The 19,645-nt window shown below is 47.7% G+C and overlaps 1 protein-coding gene across 2 annotated transcripts in view; it reads left to right on the top strand.

The window, feature by feature from the left end:
* The window catches only part of Dgkg (diacylglycerol kinase gamma), a 190,731-nt gene that overhangs the window by 134,067 nt on the left and 37,019 nt on the right, over positions 1-19,645 (top strand). For both annotated transcript variants that reach the window (XM_021209178.1, XM_021209177.1), the window contains one exon: positions 2,788-2,878. In XM_021209178.1, coding sequence (XP_021064837.1) covers positions 2,788-2,878 — 91 coding nt within the window. The remainder of the gene's footprint in view (positions 1-2,787; positions 2,879-19,645) is intronic.

Genomic DNA, 19,645 nt, shown 5'->3' with positions numbered 1-19,645 from the left:
TTTTTTAATTTTATCATATTAATTTATAGAAGTGGATGCACACATACCATGGTGCATGTAGAGAAAGCCAAAGTCACACTCTGACCCTTACACACTGGTCCATGGCTCCAGCCCCATGTTAATATTGTTTCATACCAAGTATGCATTTACGCTTTAGACTCTCAGAAGTACATTTGTCACCATATGACCAGTGACCCACCATGTGACCAGTTCAGAGGATTAACTAGGGATTAGGGTGTGGCCTATGACTCTAGAAAAAAAAAAATTAGATATGAGGGGAACACATTTTTAGCCAAAAGTCAAAACACCTGATCTAACAGATATGACTGCTTTCCTTGAGCATATATAAATGCATAAAACCTACAGTAGCTGTATGCCAGGCAGGTCTGTCACTTTTGCCTCATCACACCAGCTGATGACTATGAAATAGCCACAGCTAACAGAGGGCAGTTTTATCTTATTCATCTTCTCTACCATCCTGGGAGGCAGATCTTCTTCATCTGCTGTTTTACAGGTGAGGAGAGTGAGATTAAAAAGCTTAAACATGCTCCCAAAGGCTGCACAGCTACCCGCGCATGGGTGATCCAGTCGGTCCTATATTATTCCTCCGTGTTGACCTAGTCTCCACCTTTTAACCTCATTAGATCATCAAAAGAGCCACTTTGGGGGCAAAAATAGTCATGGCTTCCGGAAATTTTTATTAAAACTCTAAATCTCTGGGCAATAACTTTCAGAAGTCATGATTCAGACCAGCCTGATACTTAAAAAGGACTCTCCCGGGGCCAGTCACCCACTGCTGGGAAGGAGTGCCAGACCCTGGGATTTAGCACCGCCTGTGTTTCCCCTGTACATGGTCTCTAGTCATCACGGCCCGCTGAAAGGCTCTGTCCTTTCATCTCTCTGAGGAGTCCTCTCCCTCAGGTTCTGGTAATTCCATAGTTGTCAACAGTTTTCATAGCATCTGGAGCAGGATTTCTCCACTGGCCAAAAGCATAATGATCATCTGGACACTCATAAAAGCCCTGGACTCCATGCCACAGCTGTCAGAGTCTACAAATCAAATGCTGAAAACAGCGTTTCCACCTCCTCCCTGGGGGATTCCAACAGATGCTCCCACCGGAGAGCTAGAGGAGAAGCCCTGGTCCTGCAACCAGCAGCATCAGCAGCTTGTTAGAGAGAATGAAGACTCAGGGGAGGCACCCTGAGAAGGGCTAACCAAGAGTCTTCATTGGTACAGGATCCTCAGGTGATACACGTATACACATTTCTGTACAGACAGCCAGTGATGTGGGACTGTGCTATATCCCCATTTGTTTTTCCTGGTGTTGCATGCACAGGAAATGAAAACCTTTCTGTGACACAGTGTGTGTGTGTGTGGGAGGGGTACAGGTGAGAACACCCCAGAACACAGGGCTCAGCCTGCCCCATACCTCCTCCTCACATGCCACCCCAAAGACTGAAATGGCAATTATTCGACACACCGAGGCAGTGGAGCAACTGACAAGCACTGGCCTAAGCCTAAAGGACTCTAGACACTGCTCGAGGGTTTTATGAAGCGCAGTGCCCCGCCCTTCCTTACCCATCGTTTACCGTTCGATCTCATGAAGAAGACCAACAGCCGGAAAGGCCGTGCTGCCCACTCAACCAGACCTCAGCACTCTTTACAGGGGAGAAGGACGCAATAAGGCGCTTAGGTTCTACGTAAACTACCGGAGAAATGCAGAACACATGTCTGCCACGCGGATGAATCAGTCACTATTCCCGAGGAAGAAGCAAGAGTCGCTATCCTCTGAAGGATGCTCTTTCTCCACGGTCCACGGAGCTGAGGAACAGCCAAGGGGAAGAATGTGATTTGGTCTAATCCTTTCTCGGCAAAACCTGTCCGCCTGTAAACTGGACAGGTATCCCCTCTCTTAGCCAGCCCTGCTAACGGGGTGATAGTTGGGGTGGGAGAAATGGAGTACCAAAGGGACACGTCCTGCTGAGACTATGTGAGCAAGCCTCAGAGTGTCAGGGACACCCCCTGACTCTGAAAGCCTTCAGCCTAATGAACACCCCACTGACTGATTGATCTTACTCGTCTCTGTCCCCTAAAGAAAACCTGGAAATTTTATAAAGCTCAGACTGGTGAGCTGCCACTGTGAAGCAAATCCTCTCTAAATGAAGGGCTGCTCTGGCCTGTGCACAGGTTATCTGGGAGGACAGTGACCATTGCTTCCAGAGGACTCCCAGTTAATCTTTCTCTTTCTAAATTCGTAGTACCTCTGTCACTCCATGTCCCCCACAGAAACCAGACAAAGCATCACATATTGGTTCTGGTTCAGTACGGAGCTTCCAGGCCTATCTGAAGATGGCACACCTTTTAAATCTCAAAAGGCTATTTGGTCCTTTCGACCTAGAAGGGAGCGCTGCACAGATGTCTAAGGGACAATAAGCAGGGCATCCTGTCATTTGCCACCTCAAGCTGACTTCCCTGGGGAAGTCTCCTTGAGGCAGCTCGGGAGCATAGCATGCCTTTCTTGCTCTAACCAGGGCCCTCGGGGTACAATCAACAGTTCACCCAGAGTCTATGGTGTCGAAGATGTAAGCAGATTTTCTAACTTTCTGACAAGAGCATGTTGGTAAATTTTTCTGTTCCTTGATAATGTGACTGACAAGCATTGCACAATGTTAAGAACAGGGACTTCAGGGGCTCTGGGCCTCAGGGGCCAAAGAGCAGAGCTATTCCTCGGGACCAGTTCAAGTACAGACTATTGACCGAAAATGTCTCTCTCCTTCTTGATCCAGGATGAAGAACAAGCTGTGGTATTTCGAATTTGGTACCTCAGAAACCTTTGCAGCCACCTGCAAGAAACTCCATGACCACATAGAGCTGGAGGTAAGCTCCCATGTGGAGAGGCTGCTCCTGATTGTGACAGTTCCTCGAGCATCCCATACTCAACTGTTGGGACACATCCTCTTGAGTCCTTCAGAAATGACCCAAAGTCTAGTCTACATTGTGCGGAGCATCCTGACCCCCTATGTCTACACAACATCACTCAGAGGGGCTTCAATGGTTGTTTGTATCTTGTGCAAGTGAGTCCTTGGGGTTCTGGGATCCTTATAGCCATAGTCATTCTGACCCTCAACCATGCCTTTCCACTGACAGAGGTAAAGATGGTTGGTTACCTAACATGGGAGGGGAGGTGCCTGTGGGTGGAGAGTTGACCGGGCATCTTTCCTCTCTGCTGCTTCAAGGAGCTGACTAACAAGTGCCTAACAAGTGCCTGCGCCCAATCTGTAGCCCATACAGTGACACATTTCCCTCAGAGCTGAAAAGCTCTTTTGCTACCATCTTGGAATGTTGAGCAGATCCCCCCCACTTCTTTCTTTTTTTAAAACAATATGCTGGTGCCCATGGAGATTAGAAGAGAGCTAGAGATTTCCTGGAACTAGAGTTAAATGATCGTGAGCCACCAGGTGGGTACTGGGAATTGAACCTGGGTCCACTGCAAGAGCAGTCGGTGCCCTCAGCCACTGAGACATCTCTCCAGCCCCTTAAACTACCTTTTAAAACAAAGAGCTGCCTATCGTCAGTTTGAGCTGGGCCCACAATTACACAGCTCATCCTGTCTTCCTGAGACTTCCAGCACTTGTAGCAGCCTGCCTCAGACCGTTTGCCTGTTGGCGTGCCCCTTGCCTGCTTCCTGCCCCACTTCTGAAGGGCTGTGCACCTCAAGTCTTCTCACTGACTGCTAGGAGCCTGTCTCTTGCCTGTTAGAGACCCAGTTTCTTTGCACACCTGTGCCTTTACTTGCTGGGCTTCGGTCCATGGATTCTTTGCTAATGACCCCACCTTCTCGTGGAATTCGGGCCTTTACCCTTTAGAAAAACATATTCAGGCATGTGAGAAAAATCTCCTATCATCTGCCTACCCCACCCCCCAATTCTCACCCCTAAATATCTGGTCTAGAACCTTCTGTGAGAGCCATGATTCTCAAATGAGGCTGGGCCATTCCTCTGATAGGAGCATTAAGCCTGTGGCAGAGGAAGGCCCTGCTCACAGGGAGTGTTCACAAACAAAAACACAAAGCCAGAGGTTCCGGAAGGCTCGACTTGACTCATCTGCAGGCCTCTCCTTCTGGTTGCTAGGTTACTGACACCACGGTGGGAGGCACCTTTGTGCCAGCTTGGCCACAGGACAGAGGTCCAAAGGCCAAGAGCCTGTGTCTCCAGGTGATGAATGGCCGAGGCCACCACCTACACCTGGGAGAAACTGAGCTGCCAGCTCTCCTAATTTACACATAAATGCGCTTGTGGCCTGGGAGCTGGAGCTGAGCTCCCAGCTGAGTGCGGCAAACAGATCTGTGTGCTCTCTCCTTCTTGGCACTGTCCTCGGCTGGGGTCTTTTTAAATATCCCCGCAAGTGAGGGACTGCCCTGCCTAACCGCTTTGGCCAGCTGCAGGCCCACAGCGAGTTCTTGTTCTCCCTGCAGCTGGCCTTGACACCATGCCCAGAATACAACAGCTCCGCTCCCCTGCCTCTTTGGCCCGCCCCACTGGCTCCAGGCTGGCCATGCCCAACAGTCCCCTTGGGGTCGAGGACACAGCCACACTTCCTCAACCACACAGGGAGTTGGTGGCAAATGGCAGCGGTGCCTCGGGAGGGGTGGGCTGTCATGCTGTGTATTGCTGCGAGCTTTAACAAGCACTTCCTGTTTTCCTTATCTCTTAATAATAACTCTTTTCACCGTTTATCCATGAGAGTAAGTGTTAGGGCGTCAGGGCTAGGATGACATGTGGATTAGGACAGGCACCATTTCTACACCCAGAGGACAGTGGTGGGTAGTCCCAGGTGGTGTGATCCAAAGAAGACTCTGAAAGACAGAGTGGGGGGCAGGGGAGTGACAGATCTGAGGAGCGAGCCTCTGGGGGAACGTGAAAGAGATGCTTCCATAGGTGGTCACTCCACACCACAGCCTGCAGAGGCAACAGAGGATTCAGCAGCTCCCGGTCAGCCAACTCAGGAGGACACCATTCAGATACTGATGCTGTTCTTCACTGCATCCTAGGCTGTAAGGGCAGGGAATCATCCCCATGCCTGGAAACACATGCTGAGACTGGGGACTGGGAGAAAGGAGGGTAGAGATGAAGGGACAGGATAAGTCAACTGCCCGCCATAACACCTCAGCGTCTGATCTGATAACCCAGGGAGACAGGACCAGTACACTTTTAAAGTAAGGCTCAGATGCGTCCAGTGACTGGGACGGGAATTCTCCAGGTGTTAGAAACCAGTAAATAAATGTCTCCATCAGGTACTAAAACTCAGCAACTCCTCCAGCCGCCTCCCCCCCGCCCCCCGTGTCTTCCTCCTTCCTGGTGTGAGTGTGGGTGTGTTTATGTATCTGTGTACATGTGTGTATAAGTCAGTGTTTGTGTGTGTATGTATGTGTGTGCATGCGAGTGTATATGTTTGTGTAAGTTGTGTGCATGAATGTGTGTGTACACATTTGTGTGCATGTCTTGTATACAGCATCTTTTTGTGTATGCATCTATGCATATATGTGTATATGTGTGCAGGTGTGTATGGATTTGTATCTGTATGTGTGTAGTGGGTGTGCTGGCATGTGTTTGTATGTGTATAAGCATGCGTGCATATGTATATGTGTGTGCTGGAATATGTTTTAACATGTTTGTATGTGTATGTGCATGTGTGTGGGGAAATATGAAGCTCTATCTCAGTTCAGGCAGCTGTGGCACCCTGCTGAGAAGTGTAAGCACAATCCTAGCGCCCACCTGAGAGAGGGAGGGAGGGAGGGAGGATGGATGGATGGATGGATGGATGGATTTGGTACAAGACAAAGCAGAGGACTGAGCCAGAGTTTACAGAAGTTTTTCTTACCCAGCACCTCATTTCTCTTGACCTACAGAACAGGAAGGGGCGCATATTCATGCTCTTAATTGGAGGAGGAGGGAATCTGAAGCTGAGGAGTCAGTGTTGAGAAAAAGCACAGTGATGAGGACACAGGGCAGACAGCAGAGTTTGGGAAAAGCTGATAGTGACAGTGAACAGGCTAGCCCCACTGGTGGGGAGGGCCTGAGTTCTCACACCAGGCACGGGACATATGTAATCCCTGAGCTGGGAGCAGAAACAGGGATTCCTGTCCCTCAAGTCTAGCTGAATTAGAGTGGTCCAGGTTCAGTGACAGAGTCAGTGTCAGAAAGCAAGGCAGAGAGAGTGACTGTGGAGGAACAGAACAATCTCTAGCCCACACATATGCACACACCCACATACAGACATTCATAGGCACACATCCGTGTAAAACTGTACATATCACATACACAAAAAGTCACCAACACACATGTGCACAGGCACAAATATGCATGCAAAACTGCATATGTCGCACACACATTTGTATACACACACAGACACACAAAGTTGAATGGCTAACATAAAAGGCTAATTTTTTTTTCAGGTAAAACATCCATTAAATGACATAGACAGGGCCTCTTTCTTTCAGATTGGTGGCCAGTTGAGAAGAAATAGGAAACTTGATCCCCTCTCTAGCGTAAAGTTCATGTCCCACAGGAATAGAGAGAACAGACCACAGAACACACACAGCCTGTTAAATGCCCACTTGACTAGTGCTGAGAAACCAGAAGCAAAGAGCCTCAGTAAACTACAGGAGTCAGATCCCTGTAGATCCTGTTTTAACAGCCCAGCCCAGCGCCTCAGGCAGGGGAGAGGTACTCCCCCCCCACACACCCTCACCCCTTCCACCTCCCCAACACCCCCACCAGAATTCGCTATTCACGTGAGGAAACTGAGATTCTCAGGATTGTTCTGTCTTTGGGCTCAGTGATTTACTAGCTGAATGCCCCTGCCTCAGTATCTTTACCCATTAACAAAGAGGTTCAGGAAGCCAGCCAAGCTCCCAAGAACATTAGTTATGTCCCCAGGACTTGATATTAAGTCTCACAGCATCTACAAAGCAGCCCCATTCAGAAAGTGTCCTAATTACCTTTTACAGCAGGAAGGCAGGCTGAGAGACTGTTGGATTTTACCTGCATCCACAGCCTGGCAGGTCTGACTCAGGCTTGAGTCAGGATTTACCCGGGAGCTTTAGAGCAGTGTGTGTGTGTCCTGTCTGTGGATTGTTTGGTATTTTGTCCATTCTGCTATCTCAGATAAATTTTAAAACAGGCATGAAGTGATTTGCTTACCACAAGGGAGCAATAAGAAATATATGGCAACGACACTTTAGGGTGTTCCATTTAAGGGAACCGTAGGCTCGCACCTGAACAGGCTTATTCCACAACGTTGCTTGTCAGTGCAGTCCGGGACGACTAGGCCAGTCCTGTCCATGGCCATCTCTCAGAGCTGGCTGCCAAGATACCCTTAATGTTTGTCCTAACCTGATTTCACCTGACTGGAGCAGGGGGGAGTGGGGCGCAGCATTGAGTCACCGCCCCCACCTTAGGCTCAGAATAGCCTTGCCAAGGATCTTAAAGGTTTTCCAAGTTAGGTGGAGCAAGGCAGGCAAGCTGCAACTGGAGGACTCATATTTCGTTCTGGGGAAATATTTCATTTTCCAAGTTAAAAATAAGAAATCCCCCAAGGTGTTGGTATTTAATCTAATTTTTAAGATAGTGTTCACAAAAGAGGAGGAGGAAGAGGAGGAGGAAGAGGAAGAAGAGGAGGAGGAGGAGGAGGAGGAGGACGGTGGCTGCTGCTTCCACTAATATGGACCCAGATGAGAAGGTTGTTCAAATCTGAAAGTTCCTCAGAACAGTTACCCAGAGTATGGGTGGGGAGGGGTGTCTGCACATCAATTACCTTCTTTTATTAAGTATTTAGGAAAATACAAGGAGGTATTAAGAACATAGATCTATTTCCTTCTCATTCAGTAATTATCAATATTGAAACATTCCTTTAAAGTTTTCAATCAAAGAAATTATAGGTAAAACAGAAGTCCTCATAGCCTGCCTTCTTCTTCCTTACACACACACACACACACACACACACACACACACACACACACACGCACGCACACGCGCACGCGCACACGCACACGTACACGCACACACACACGGGGGGGAGGGAGAGAGATGCAAACATCACAGTGTTCTGAGATCACTTCTAGACAAAATGGAGCTGGTTTGCTATTTGGGTGATGATTTGGTTTGTTTTGTCATTGTTGAGTTTTGTGTTTGTGTTTTAAGAGTCTTGCTGTATAGGCTGCATAGGCTGGCTTCAAAACCACAATCCCCCTGCCTCAGCCCCACCTTCCATACCAGCATTCTAAGATTATCAGTCTATGCTGTGATATCCCACTGCTTCCATTCTTTTAACTGCTCGCTAGTGTGCCACACATGCCCAGTCCATTGTTGGTCACGAGGTCATGAAGCTACAGTGAAGACAAGGCAGTGGGAATGTATGTCGTAACCACCTGGGGGAGTAGTCTGGCTGTGCACACTAACCTGAAGTGTCTATGGCCCCTGTGACCGCAGGTGCCTCCCCATCTGCTCCTGAAGAACTTGCTGTGCACAAGCTTGAGCAGGGGGGTGGGGGGGCATGCAGTGTCATTATTACAAGAGAGTGGAACTGGCCCAGATGGGTATTATAATAGTACTTTAATAAGACAATGTGGATGAGAACACTAAGTGTCACTGACTTGAATACTTTGATATGGGTATTTGTACATACATTTAACTTCCATTAAAATGTTTAGGCCTCTTTCAACTAAAAATAAAAAGGGAGTTTTCAGGGCCTTGTGCCAGCAACATCATCCTACCTAGTGGATGGCTGGGATCTTGCCTATAAAAATTCTAATTTCTCAGAACACAGCTTGTGTGTGTGTGTGTGTGTGTGTGTGTGTGTGTGTGAAGAAGCTTCATAACACAGGGCATGGAGAGCTGGGTGTGGTGTACACCTTTAATCCCAATTCATGGGAGGAAGAGGCATGAAAACCAGGCCCTGAAAATTCCTGGAACTCAGGACAGCCAGGGCTACACAAAGAAACCCTATCTTGAGAAGAAGCAAAAAAAAAAAAGCAAAGAGCAGGGTGGAACTCAGAAGGCTGAGACTGGAAGATTCTTGGGGAGACACAAGTCTATTCATCCTAGATAGGAAAACCACAACAGACTGAAGTACATATAACACAGAAGTCAAATTTGATGAACCAATGAGTTTTATATTGGAGTTCCTTACATGAATATAGGTGAGGGGCTGTTTACAGGAGCAGAAATGAATCAAAGACAGCTTCGTCAGCCAAGCTCACCTCAGCATGGTTGACAGCTCACAAAGCTGGGAACATGGAGCATACTGCACAGCCTCCAAGGATCTCAACAGGTTGGAGAGAGTACTTTCCATGTGCCACAGTTGGTTTAAACCCCTTCCAGGCAGCTGGTCTGGTCTCAGAGTCTTTGCAACATTGTTTCTGTAGGTCTAGAAAAGAGGGTCCTAGACAATCTGGTCAGTTTCAGGAACTTCCTGAAGATATTTTGAGTTGTTTACCTTCGTGTTTATAGAGCTTTTCCATGGGGGTAGAAGGAAACAGTCTGAGGAAACTGTTACACAACAATAGTAAGTGACTTTACTCCCAGACAATCTCACCAATGCCATTATTATCCAAAAGACTTCATATTCAAGGACTTAACAGATTAATTAGCTTGATCAAGTTCAATCATCCAGTGTGGAAGGAGGGAGGGAGGGAGGGAGGGAGGGAGGGGAAGGAAGGAAGGAAGGAAGGAAGGAAGGAAGGAAGGAAGGAAGGAAGGAAGGAAGGAAGGAAGGAAGGAAGGAAGGAACCAACCTTAGGGACCAACTGGATATTATCTGATTGCCCACCCCACCCCCAGCAGTTTGCACATCCCCTTAATTTGGAAGGGAAGAAATCTTGAAACTCTGGTCTCTTCTGGCATGGCATGAACTTTGTTAACCTTTCAGAGCATGGAACAAGTAAGTGGGAAGGCCCAGCCAACCAGAGTAGATTAATGGCCACATCTTCATGGAAGAAGGAAGTGAGAAGAGAAAACTGCTACAAGCCAAGCCAGGGCATCTTGGAGGAAGAGTCTCCTGGGGGAGTTTCCTTCCTTAACCAAGCCAGTCCACGGTACACCCCACCACCACCACCACCACCGGTGTCCAGCCTGAGCCACAGTGTAGTCTCTTCAGGGCAGCTCTGGCCACTTCAGGCTTTCTCAGCCCATCCACCAGGTCTCCTCAGTGATCCAGTTGAACCTTCCTTGGTTTCTTAACTGCTTTCTCCAAAAATGTGTGTAGCTCTTTCCCAATTTCAAATGTCAAAATGCATCAGAAAATACAAGAAGCAAAAAAAAAAAGAAAAAAAGAAAAAGAAAAGAGAGAAAAGCGAGCAGCCACCTCATGGAGCAGGCGCGACAGTGCTGGGATTGCTGGCCTTTTTTAGCCCATGATATTGTAAGACTTCTTGAGGACCTGTGATTTATTCTGTGGCCTTGTTTAAACTTCATTTTCAAACCCGGCACGGTGATGCCCGCCTCCCTACCTTTTCCCAGTGCATTGACTACAAGTCTCCTCACGGACTCAAAGTTGTTCCGCTGAGTCAGGACAAACGTTTTTTTTTTTTTTTTTTTTTGCTAATTCTCCTTGTGAAATCCCATTGTTTGTTCTCAGATCTGATGCAACTTCTCCTCTCCCTCAAGTGACCCTCTTCTTTTATTTCCTGCTAGCGTGCACCCTGCAGTTCAGTCGAGCCTGTTTGTCTATATGCTTTTATTTTTCTGTTCTCTTCTGTCGCCTTTGTTTTTTTTTTGTTTTTTTTTTTTTGTTTTTTTTTTTGTGAATTGCTTTGATTTTCCTTTGTCTTCAGATTCCTGACAATACCGCACTTTGTGTCTTCCAAGGACTTGGGAATGACTTTTAAAGATTAAGCCTCGTGCCTACATGTTCTCAGAAGACAGCTGGGTGGTATGTCGTGGGTCTGATGGGCTGACCCCAGGAAGTCTTAGAGGACCAGGACAGGACTCCCCACCACTGACAGTCCAGTTAAAGCCCTGCCTCCAGCAGATTTCTGGAAGACTCTGTCAGATAACCTCTGCCCCCAGAGAGCTGAGCTTTATGGCTGCCAAAGTCCCTTGGTAAAAGAATAACTTCCCCCAAGCAATGTGTTTTTCAAGGTAAGAAAGCAATGCATTAGCCTCCTTAGATATTCCAGAATACTGAATAGTTTGTGCTCTTTCTTACCACACTCCATGATTCAGGCACTTCAGGGAAGAAAAATATTTTAATCCTTTTTATTCCCCTTTATAGCTTGACTGTCAAACAAAGAATATAATAAACAAATATGACTTCTGGGCTGCAGAAGAGAAATCTGTATTTCTAAGGCCAGTGAGGTTATAGAAGGAAAAATATTGACTCGTTAATGAAGGGCAGAGATGCTAACACAGGATTGACTAAATGTCCTTATACACAAATACCTCAAGTCAATTATAATCCATAATCCTAGCATTTCCATACAATGTCTTATTTAACTCTCATAACAGCTCTGTACCCTGTGTATTATTTTCATAAATTCTCATGAAAATCTATAATTATATATAAGTGTGTATATGTTTGTGTGTGTGTGTATATATATATATATATATATATATATATATATATATATATATATCTGTGCCTTTAAGTCCTAGCAGAGGAAGATGAATGGATCTTTGTGAGTTGGAGGCCAATCCAGTCTACATAGCAAGTTCTAGGCCAGCCATGGCTGCACAGTGAGACCCTGCCTTAAAATAAAATGAATACTCTAAGACCAGGCCAGTTTAACCCCTTGGTTTGTGATGCCAGCCCCACATGTCCCCCCCCCCCATGCCAGGATGCCCACAGAGGGACAGCTCTGCATAATACTTCTGCTGGCCACCTAATGTGCATAAGTATGTAGTTGACAGGCCGACTTCCCTTCAGGGCTTGATGTTTGTATTGGAGAGTGAACTTTCTGAAGCAAGGACTTTCTTTTCATCTGGCAGTCACAGAGCCAGCAAAGACCCTAAGAGGAATTAATTTCTCAATAGTGATTTGTTGAAAGTAAAGTCGAATCAAAGTGTGAAAAATCTCATAATCAGTATGAACACTAATAAAAATTACCAGCGACCACCTGAAGTCAGTTTTTTGTTGGCAGCCACTAGACTCCAAGGGAACCACCTGCTCCATTGGTAGCACGAAGAGGGAAATGGATGGTCGCGCTAACAGCCTGGCATTCAGAGAGTGGGAAGATATCCTACACACCGCTCTGAGCTGTCCAAGGGGTCTGGACAACTGGGAACCAGGACAGGAAATGCCAGGCTCTCCCACCTCTTTCCCACCGAACGGAGTTAAAACAGTGAGTGGGTGGGGCCATTACAACAGAGAGGATGTTGGGCAGTGACCCTGCAAGGCAGAAGAAAGGGCCACCATCCTGAGCCCTGCTCGCTGCCCAGAGGCCTACCTGCCCTGAAACCCTGCCAGGTCCTAAGGCTACCAAGTTCTCTTCTGCTTAATGGGGTTGGACTCTCAGGAAATCCCATCTCAGCTCTCCAGAGAGGTAGAAAGGGCTGCTGAATCTGCATCCAGAGCAAGAAAGCCCTAAAACACCAAAGGTTTTCAAGCTTGGGGAGGTGGAACTATGGAGAGGAAAACGGCTTTGCCCTCTGTCCAACTCTGAGGCAACAGGCCACCATGAGCTCTGAGAAGCAGCAGTTTTGTTTTGGAAACTGGCACCCAATGCGGGCTCACGCCTGGATGTGGACTTGCGTCCCCGCCCCCACCCCAGCTGCAACACTCCACTTCCAGTCTCTCTGCCAATATCCCCTTTCCAGCTGCCCCTGTCAAAGGCACCATTGTGCCCTCCTGGCATAGCAACAGAGTAAGGCTAAAGAAGGAGAAAACATTTTCTGCCCAGGGGATGTCCTTAAGCAGGTTGTGTGTGTATGGCTTCAATGCCACATTCCTTGAGCCCACACAGATTCACCAGAACACCGTCATTCCTGTCCCAGATGGCGGCTTACTTCCCAGCCTAGCTAGCCCACCACAGCTAGCTGACAGAGAACGTGGAGCACACAGCTGGGATGTCAAGGCTGGGCAGAAAGAGAGAGAGCAGGACAACAATTTTCAAAACATCACTCAGCAGCCCGCCAGAGTAAACCCTGAACTTCGAATCTCTAACTGGGAGGCATTTTGTTTAAACTTACACACTGGACAAAGGAGTCATTCTGGCACATTCTAATAAGCGAGGCCCCTACCGCCTCTTGATTATTGGAAGGTAGGAAGCTCCCAAGAAGCCTGTTCGTGACTAGATAGCGTGGACTTTCAGAACATTCTTCCTGATACTGGACAAGAGTTGCATCCTGTTCCTTGCTGCTGGTTCCCTAGTTGGCCCTGGTTGGAACAAAATAAATACATAGTATCTGTGGATGCATGAATGGAGTCCCCATTGCAGGCATCTTATCATCCTCCTCACTCCTCCACAGGACTGCCTTGCATAGGGCTAATGATGCATCTTTTACATGGTATCACATGCATTTACAACGAGTTATACATTCCTAGTTCCTCTATACCTCCACTTACAGACCCATAACTCTCCTGACTGCTTTTTTTTAAAAAAAAAAAAAATTAGTTTTTTTATGTGTATCAGTTTTTTGCCTGCATGTCTGTATATTGCCATATGTGTGCAGTATTCCTAGAGGCCAGAAGAAGGTGTCAGTTCCCAGGAACTGAAGTTTCAGACAGCTGTGGGTGCAGGGAACCCAACCCAGGTCCTCTATAAGAACAGCGAGTAGTGCTCTTACACACAGAGCTCTCTCCCCACCCCTCCTGACTATCTTGTCTCCTAGGTAACCAAGCACAGAACTAACAGATCTCGTGGGCATGCTCTTTACATTGGTCTGGCTTCTTGACCTTGCCACTTGCCTCTCATCCAGGAGACCAGAAGGCTGAGGGAAGACAAGCACTAAACAGAAGATTGGAAAAGAAAGACCCTCCTTAACTTCACCAAGTCAGTGAGCTCTCCTCTGCATAACAAGCATATGCGTACTGACACCGCAGAGCTAAAAGGATTGGGTTTTAAATATATGATGAGCCTGTTTCATAAGTCGCTGAAAATGATGCTATCATCTCACTGCCCACTACAGACAACAGCCCCTATAATCATATCCAATAGCCTCTCTGAACACAGAGCAAGCCATTGCCTGTACCATTTACCTACATGCCAGACCCATCTTTTGTATGGAGACAGACTGCCTTCCCAAGACTGCTCTCTTCATATCAGACATTACCTCTGGAAGCACTCGCTCTTGTTCCTCTCCAGGGAAAACAAATACAGTGATTTCCCTGGCTACTTTTCTTACACTCACAGTACATGCTCTAATTCTGCAGATAGAAAGGTCCACCTTTTCAGTCTTGTTGCCTCTAGCCAGCAGTGCAGGGAAGCCAGCCTGCTTGCAAGGCCCATCTCTTCCCAGCTCTCCTCTCTGCTGAGGTTGTAATCTTGCAATTGGCCGTAAGTCGGGAGTGTTTATGCCTTAGAATACGACAATTGCTCTTGGGTTTTTGTTTTCCTGGAGACTTTGCTGGTTAGCAGTTAGCAGCACCTGTCTCGGCAGGGACCTGTGAAAGCATCTGGGACACTGGGTCCTGTCTGATTTCACCTCCGTCCCTGCCTCTAGCAGAGAGTGAGTTCTGGTTTGTCCGCGTTGAATGAATGTCTCTGTCGTCTCTGTCTCCTCGAAGGAGCCGCCTGCGCCTCGACCAGTTGGGGTGTGAGGTGTGAGACTTTAGCCATAGCCACAAGACTACTTCCTGCAGGCTAGGGTTAACATTCGCATCTCTTCCAGCCCTGGACTTCTGAGTCTACTTTACCTGGTCATCCATCACGATATTCATGTAGAGGGGTTGGGCAGATTCATTTGGGATGGAGATCTGTGTGGGTGTTCTTCATGAAACAGCTTATGTTCCCTTTCAGGGATTTCTCCACAGTGCTTTGGTTTCAATTCACAGGTAGTTACTTTCAACACCCAGTATGGCTTAGACATGCCTGGTTCTGTGGAGAACACAGAGCTGTGTGGAACACTGTCCTTACCTTCTACTGAGCTTCATGTCTCCTGGGGGACGTGGCAGAATATACATCAGATCCAAGGGGGAATTGAACCAATGGAGTGCAGAGAAGGGGAGCATTGTTTACCTGCTAGCTGCCTGGAACAGTTTTGAGGAGCTGCTGTATCTCGGGCAGGTTGGGATTTATCAGGCATCAAAGGGGTGGTTTGGACCACATGCAGCAGAAACAAAAGTAAACAGGTCCCAACTCTTTGCCCACACAGAGCAATTCAGTCTCTCTTAACAGGCAGTTCCTAGGGCCTAATTATCAACCTTAGCAGCTCTCTTCTTTCCAAACCAAAGAGGTCAGGCCAAACAGGGGCCAGCCTTCTCCAGAGCCCTAACGCACCATCTAGGCTGCCAGGCCACTTCAACCCTGCCTGCCCCTCCCTGTTTCTCCTGGGTTCTATAAGACTTGAAACTCCCAAGCAAGGTTTGATGGATCTCTCTCTCTCTCTCTCTCTCTCTCTCTCTCTCTCTCTCTCTCTCTCTCTCTCTCTCTCTCTCTCTGCCTGATGCTTGCTGGTGTCCCGTTTCCTCAAAACAGAGGCAAGGAGGGGCGGGTTGCCCAGGCTCCTTCAGCCCACTAAACCCTGCCCTTCAGGCTTGGTCTCATACTCCGACATGGAGTCTAAGCATCAAAGGCTGCCACCTACCCCCAGTCATCAGAGCCAGTCAAAGGTCAGGATGTGGTCCACCTCTACCTCACTGTACACTATAACTGAAAGACCTTTCCTACGAATACAGCCTAATATTTCTCCCTTAGCAGGAGAGCTACTCCCTGAATTTTGTCACTCACTGGGGAAATCACCCTCAGACTCTGTCTCCAAAAGAGAAAAAGTACAAGAAATTTATAGTTCAAAAGAAACCCTAGAGATGTATCAATAAAACATGGTAATGCTTTCAGACAACCAGTAATTTTTTTAAAAGGTGGGGGGGGGGAGCTGTTAAGAAAGTTAAGGAATTATGATTGCCATTGAAGGGTGGTGATGATGGATTTAATTTGTAAGCCTTTATTGTTTAAAGATAAACACCGTTTACATATTAGAGAAAATCTAGGTTTGCCGCAGGACAGTTCGAAGTGTGTGGGGACCCTTGGATGAGTTTGGTTGCCAGATGTAACTGTGATGCTGGGTCTTTATTTCTCTACTTTTCTGAACTTTTAGAAATAACCATTTAAAAAGATTAAAACAAGGGAAGAAAGGGAGGAGCACATCAGAATAATGTAACGACAGACAGAATTCCAAGTCTGAAGCAGGGAGCTCAGAAGGCGACCCAGCCTAGTGATGGGTGGAGCTTCGATACAAAACAATCTTCCTCCAAACCAGAAAAAAAAAATCTGTCTGCAGGTGGTGTGGAGAATCCAGGTTAGGGATAACACAGTCTAAAAACTGAAACAGGCCGTCAAATAAATAGACTCTCTTTCCCGGAGGACCTGCAGAAAAGGGCCAGTAGAGCTGCAATCCGGAGTCCTCCCATCCCCGCCTTTTCAGGATAGAGGGGAGGACCTGCTGCAAGGTGCCTCCCCGTCATCCCCTAGGATGCTGTCGATCCCCTCAGTGAGGACAGAGAGCTGAGAGAGTCTAGGTTCAGCCTAGAAATGCAGAGACCCAAAGCATCTGGCTGGGGAGGAGGTGAACACAGGGTGCTTAGCATTTGCTTACAAAGGCCTGTAGCCTCTTAACCTAGTCTCTAGTTACCGACACAATGATTCTCCAGCCAAAAAAAAACCAAAACTATCCCCTCTCTGAAGAAGCCAGAACTATGGGTGCTGGGGCCACTGTGGACTGCAGCCAACAACTGGAGCCTACATGCGAACAGGGGAGGGAGCCGGGCTGGCTTCGGAGGCCCCTGCACCTGGCAGCAACACCCAAGAAGGACAATCTGGAGTGCTTGCATTCCCATAGGCTTCAGCTCTGAGCCCCATGCCTGGCTGTAAACACCTGGGTGAGTGCAGCTCAACCACCTTTCAGAGCAGAGCCTGCAAGCCCTCCTGTCAGTCCCAGTGCAGCTCAGGGCTCCAGGCTCTCCCTGGAGCCACCCCAGAAGGGGGGGCCAGATGACGTCATGGAACACTTGGAGGATTTAGCTCGTGAACAGGCTGTTGCCAGTGTTCCAGTTAGGCCTACAATGCTCCATTCCTGGATTCCACTTTTCTGAGAGACTCACTCAGTACAGCAAGCTTTACCTACATCTTAGGGAGTTCCAAAGGAAATAAGAGACAGTGGCTAGGAGACGGGTGTGCAGAGAGGAAGCTAAAGTGCTCTAGCCAAACTGGGAGAGCAGGGTCATGACCTGGGGTGGGAGATGGGGTCTTCCTGTCACAGGAAAGGGGGGGGGGCTCAAATCATGTAGGAGTTAAGAATTGCCTTTGCCTCACACCAAAATTTGGTTACCCCCCACCCCCATTTTCTGTCTTCTTAAAAAGCACAGAGAGATTAAGGACCAACCCAGAATCACACAGCAGTCTCACCCAGGAGTATCCTTTTCAAGGGCGGACCTCAGGGTCCTCCCCCCTCCACTATTTGCCCCAGTTTACACTGGAGGGACGGAGAGAAGATTCTACCAAGAGCAGACGGAGGAGGGCTGCTTTCTAGGGAAGAAGCAAGAGTTATGGGCACAGAGAGACAGCAGACACTTAAAACTGCAGGCAAGGAAGAAAGGTGACTGTGTGAAATACAGTTTGTCAGGGAGAGTGCTGGTGGTACATTTCTTTGGTTTTTGTGGGTGGTTGTTTTTAAAACAAATCTGGCCGAGAGACAGGATTTAATAACACTAATGTCTAAGGCCTTATAAGCTAGAACGAGAGTGGAAGATTCAATTATTCAAACAACAGCTGCAAGCTGAGGTTTGCTGTAAACCTAGCATCTGCTTCACTGCCTCATCTCTAGCGTGGAATCTGGCATCCAGGGCCTGCTTTGGCAACCTACATCTGCATCTGTGCAGAGCCATGTTCTGTGACCCTGAGCCAGGGCCCACGCCATCCACTGGGGTAGCAATGGTGTCTCCCTCAGCACCAGGCTCCTCAGAGACAAGGTAGACTGCGGCAGTCTGGTGCCCAAGGCAGTCTGGCCAGGGGCCGCTGTGACTATCATCATTTTTTCAGAAAGAAAGAGATATTTCGATCAACAATGAATAAATTGATGTGCTGTTGGAAGTTACTCCAACCAGCAAGGGAAGTAGCCAGCTGGTCTAGGAAGAGATAAGGAAAGGGGACAATTCCAGGCTCAGAGCACAGGAAAATCTCATTTTGAAGTGCAGAAAAATGTTTGGCACAGTGACCCAGAGCCTCAATTCCTAATTAGTAGTTGCCTAAGAAGGATGGGCCAGTAAAAGGACATTCCAAGATAAAGCCCTAACAGATCATGAAACATGTTGAGAAGGAAAGGGGGTCGTGTCACTGTGACAGCAACACGGAGGCCAGGTGCAGCCGGGGTGATACGGCAACTGTTCACAGATGCAAAGGCAGCATGTAGCCACACCCAGGAGTAACTGCACAAAGCGCACCTCAGACCTCTAAACCTGGCTCTAGGAAGGCTGCTGCTCAGGGGATGTTAGATGATGTTTGAAGCAAAACAACAACAAAAAAAAGTAGAAAATGAAACCTGGAAAATGTAGTTCAGCAGGGCTCTGCCATCTAGAAAGGGTCTTCTTTTCTGTATTTCTAGTGGCTCTCTTGCTGGTTAGTCTTATCTACTTGACACAAATTTGAGGCACCTGGGAAGAAGACCCCTCAATAGAGAGATTGCCTCCAACAGATTGGCCCGTGGCCATGTCTGTGGGGTATTGTCTGGGCTGATGGTTGATGTAGGAGGACCCAGCACTTTGTGGGTGATATCACCCCTGTGCAGATGGTCTGAGCTGTATAAGAAGACAGGCTGAACAAGCCATGGGGAGCAAGCCAGTAACCAGCACCTCTCTATGGCCTCCAATTCAGTTCCTACTTCCAGGTTCCTGACTTGAGTTGCTGCCCTGAATTCCCTCTGAGATATGTAAACCAAGTCAACCAAGTCCTCCCTGGCTCGGTTTTGGTCAGTGTTCATCACAGCAACAAAAGGCACACGGGGGCGGGTCCCAAATTGAAAATGGGGAAACAGATGCTAAAGTTGCCTCCCTGTCTAAGGAGGGACAGTGGACAACTTGCAGGCCTTGGAAAATTCACACTTGGTTGAGCCCAGGTTGTTGGAAGATTTTAGGTATCATTCAGAAGTCACTCTGATAAATCTAGGATATAGGAGATTCTATCCAACGAGAGGCAAAGAGGTAGATCAAACCCAGTGTCCCAAAGATAAAAGGGCACACCATGAGAACTACATACTGAGGTACTTCTTTCTAATCCTTGGAAACTAGAGTTGATGAGTTGGCACTCATGCATGGGTGATATAGTTAACTAAAGATAGAATCTTTTAGTACTTTTATTACTTTTGCAGTAAAGGTTGTCAGGGAAAGTCTGGTGTGGCACTTGGCAGACCCTCTTCTGTTTCAGCAGGAAGAACACAGGATTGAGGTCCGTAGACCTGCTTTTCTATCCTGTTCCACCATTCATAGATCAGAGGCTCA

This window comes from Mus pahari, chromosome 12 (genome assembly GCF_900095145.1).
Source record: "Mus pahari chromosome 12, PAHARI_EIJ_v1.1, whole genome shotgun sequence".
In the NCBI taxonomy this organism is placed as follows: domain Eukaryota; kingdom Metazoa; phylum Chordata; class Mammalia; order Rodentia; family Muridae; genus Mus; species Mus pahari.
This window is presented reverse-complemented; position numbering and strand designations above follow the sequence as displayed.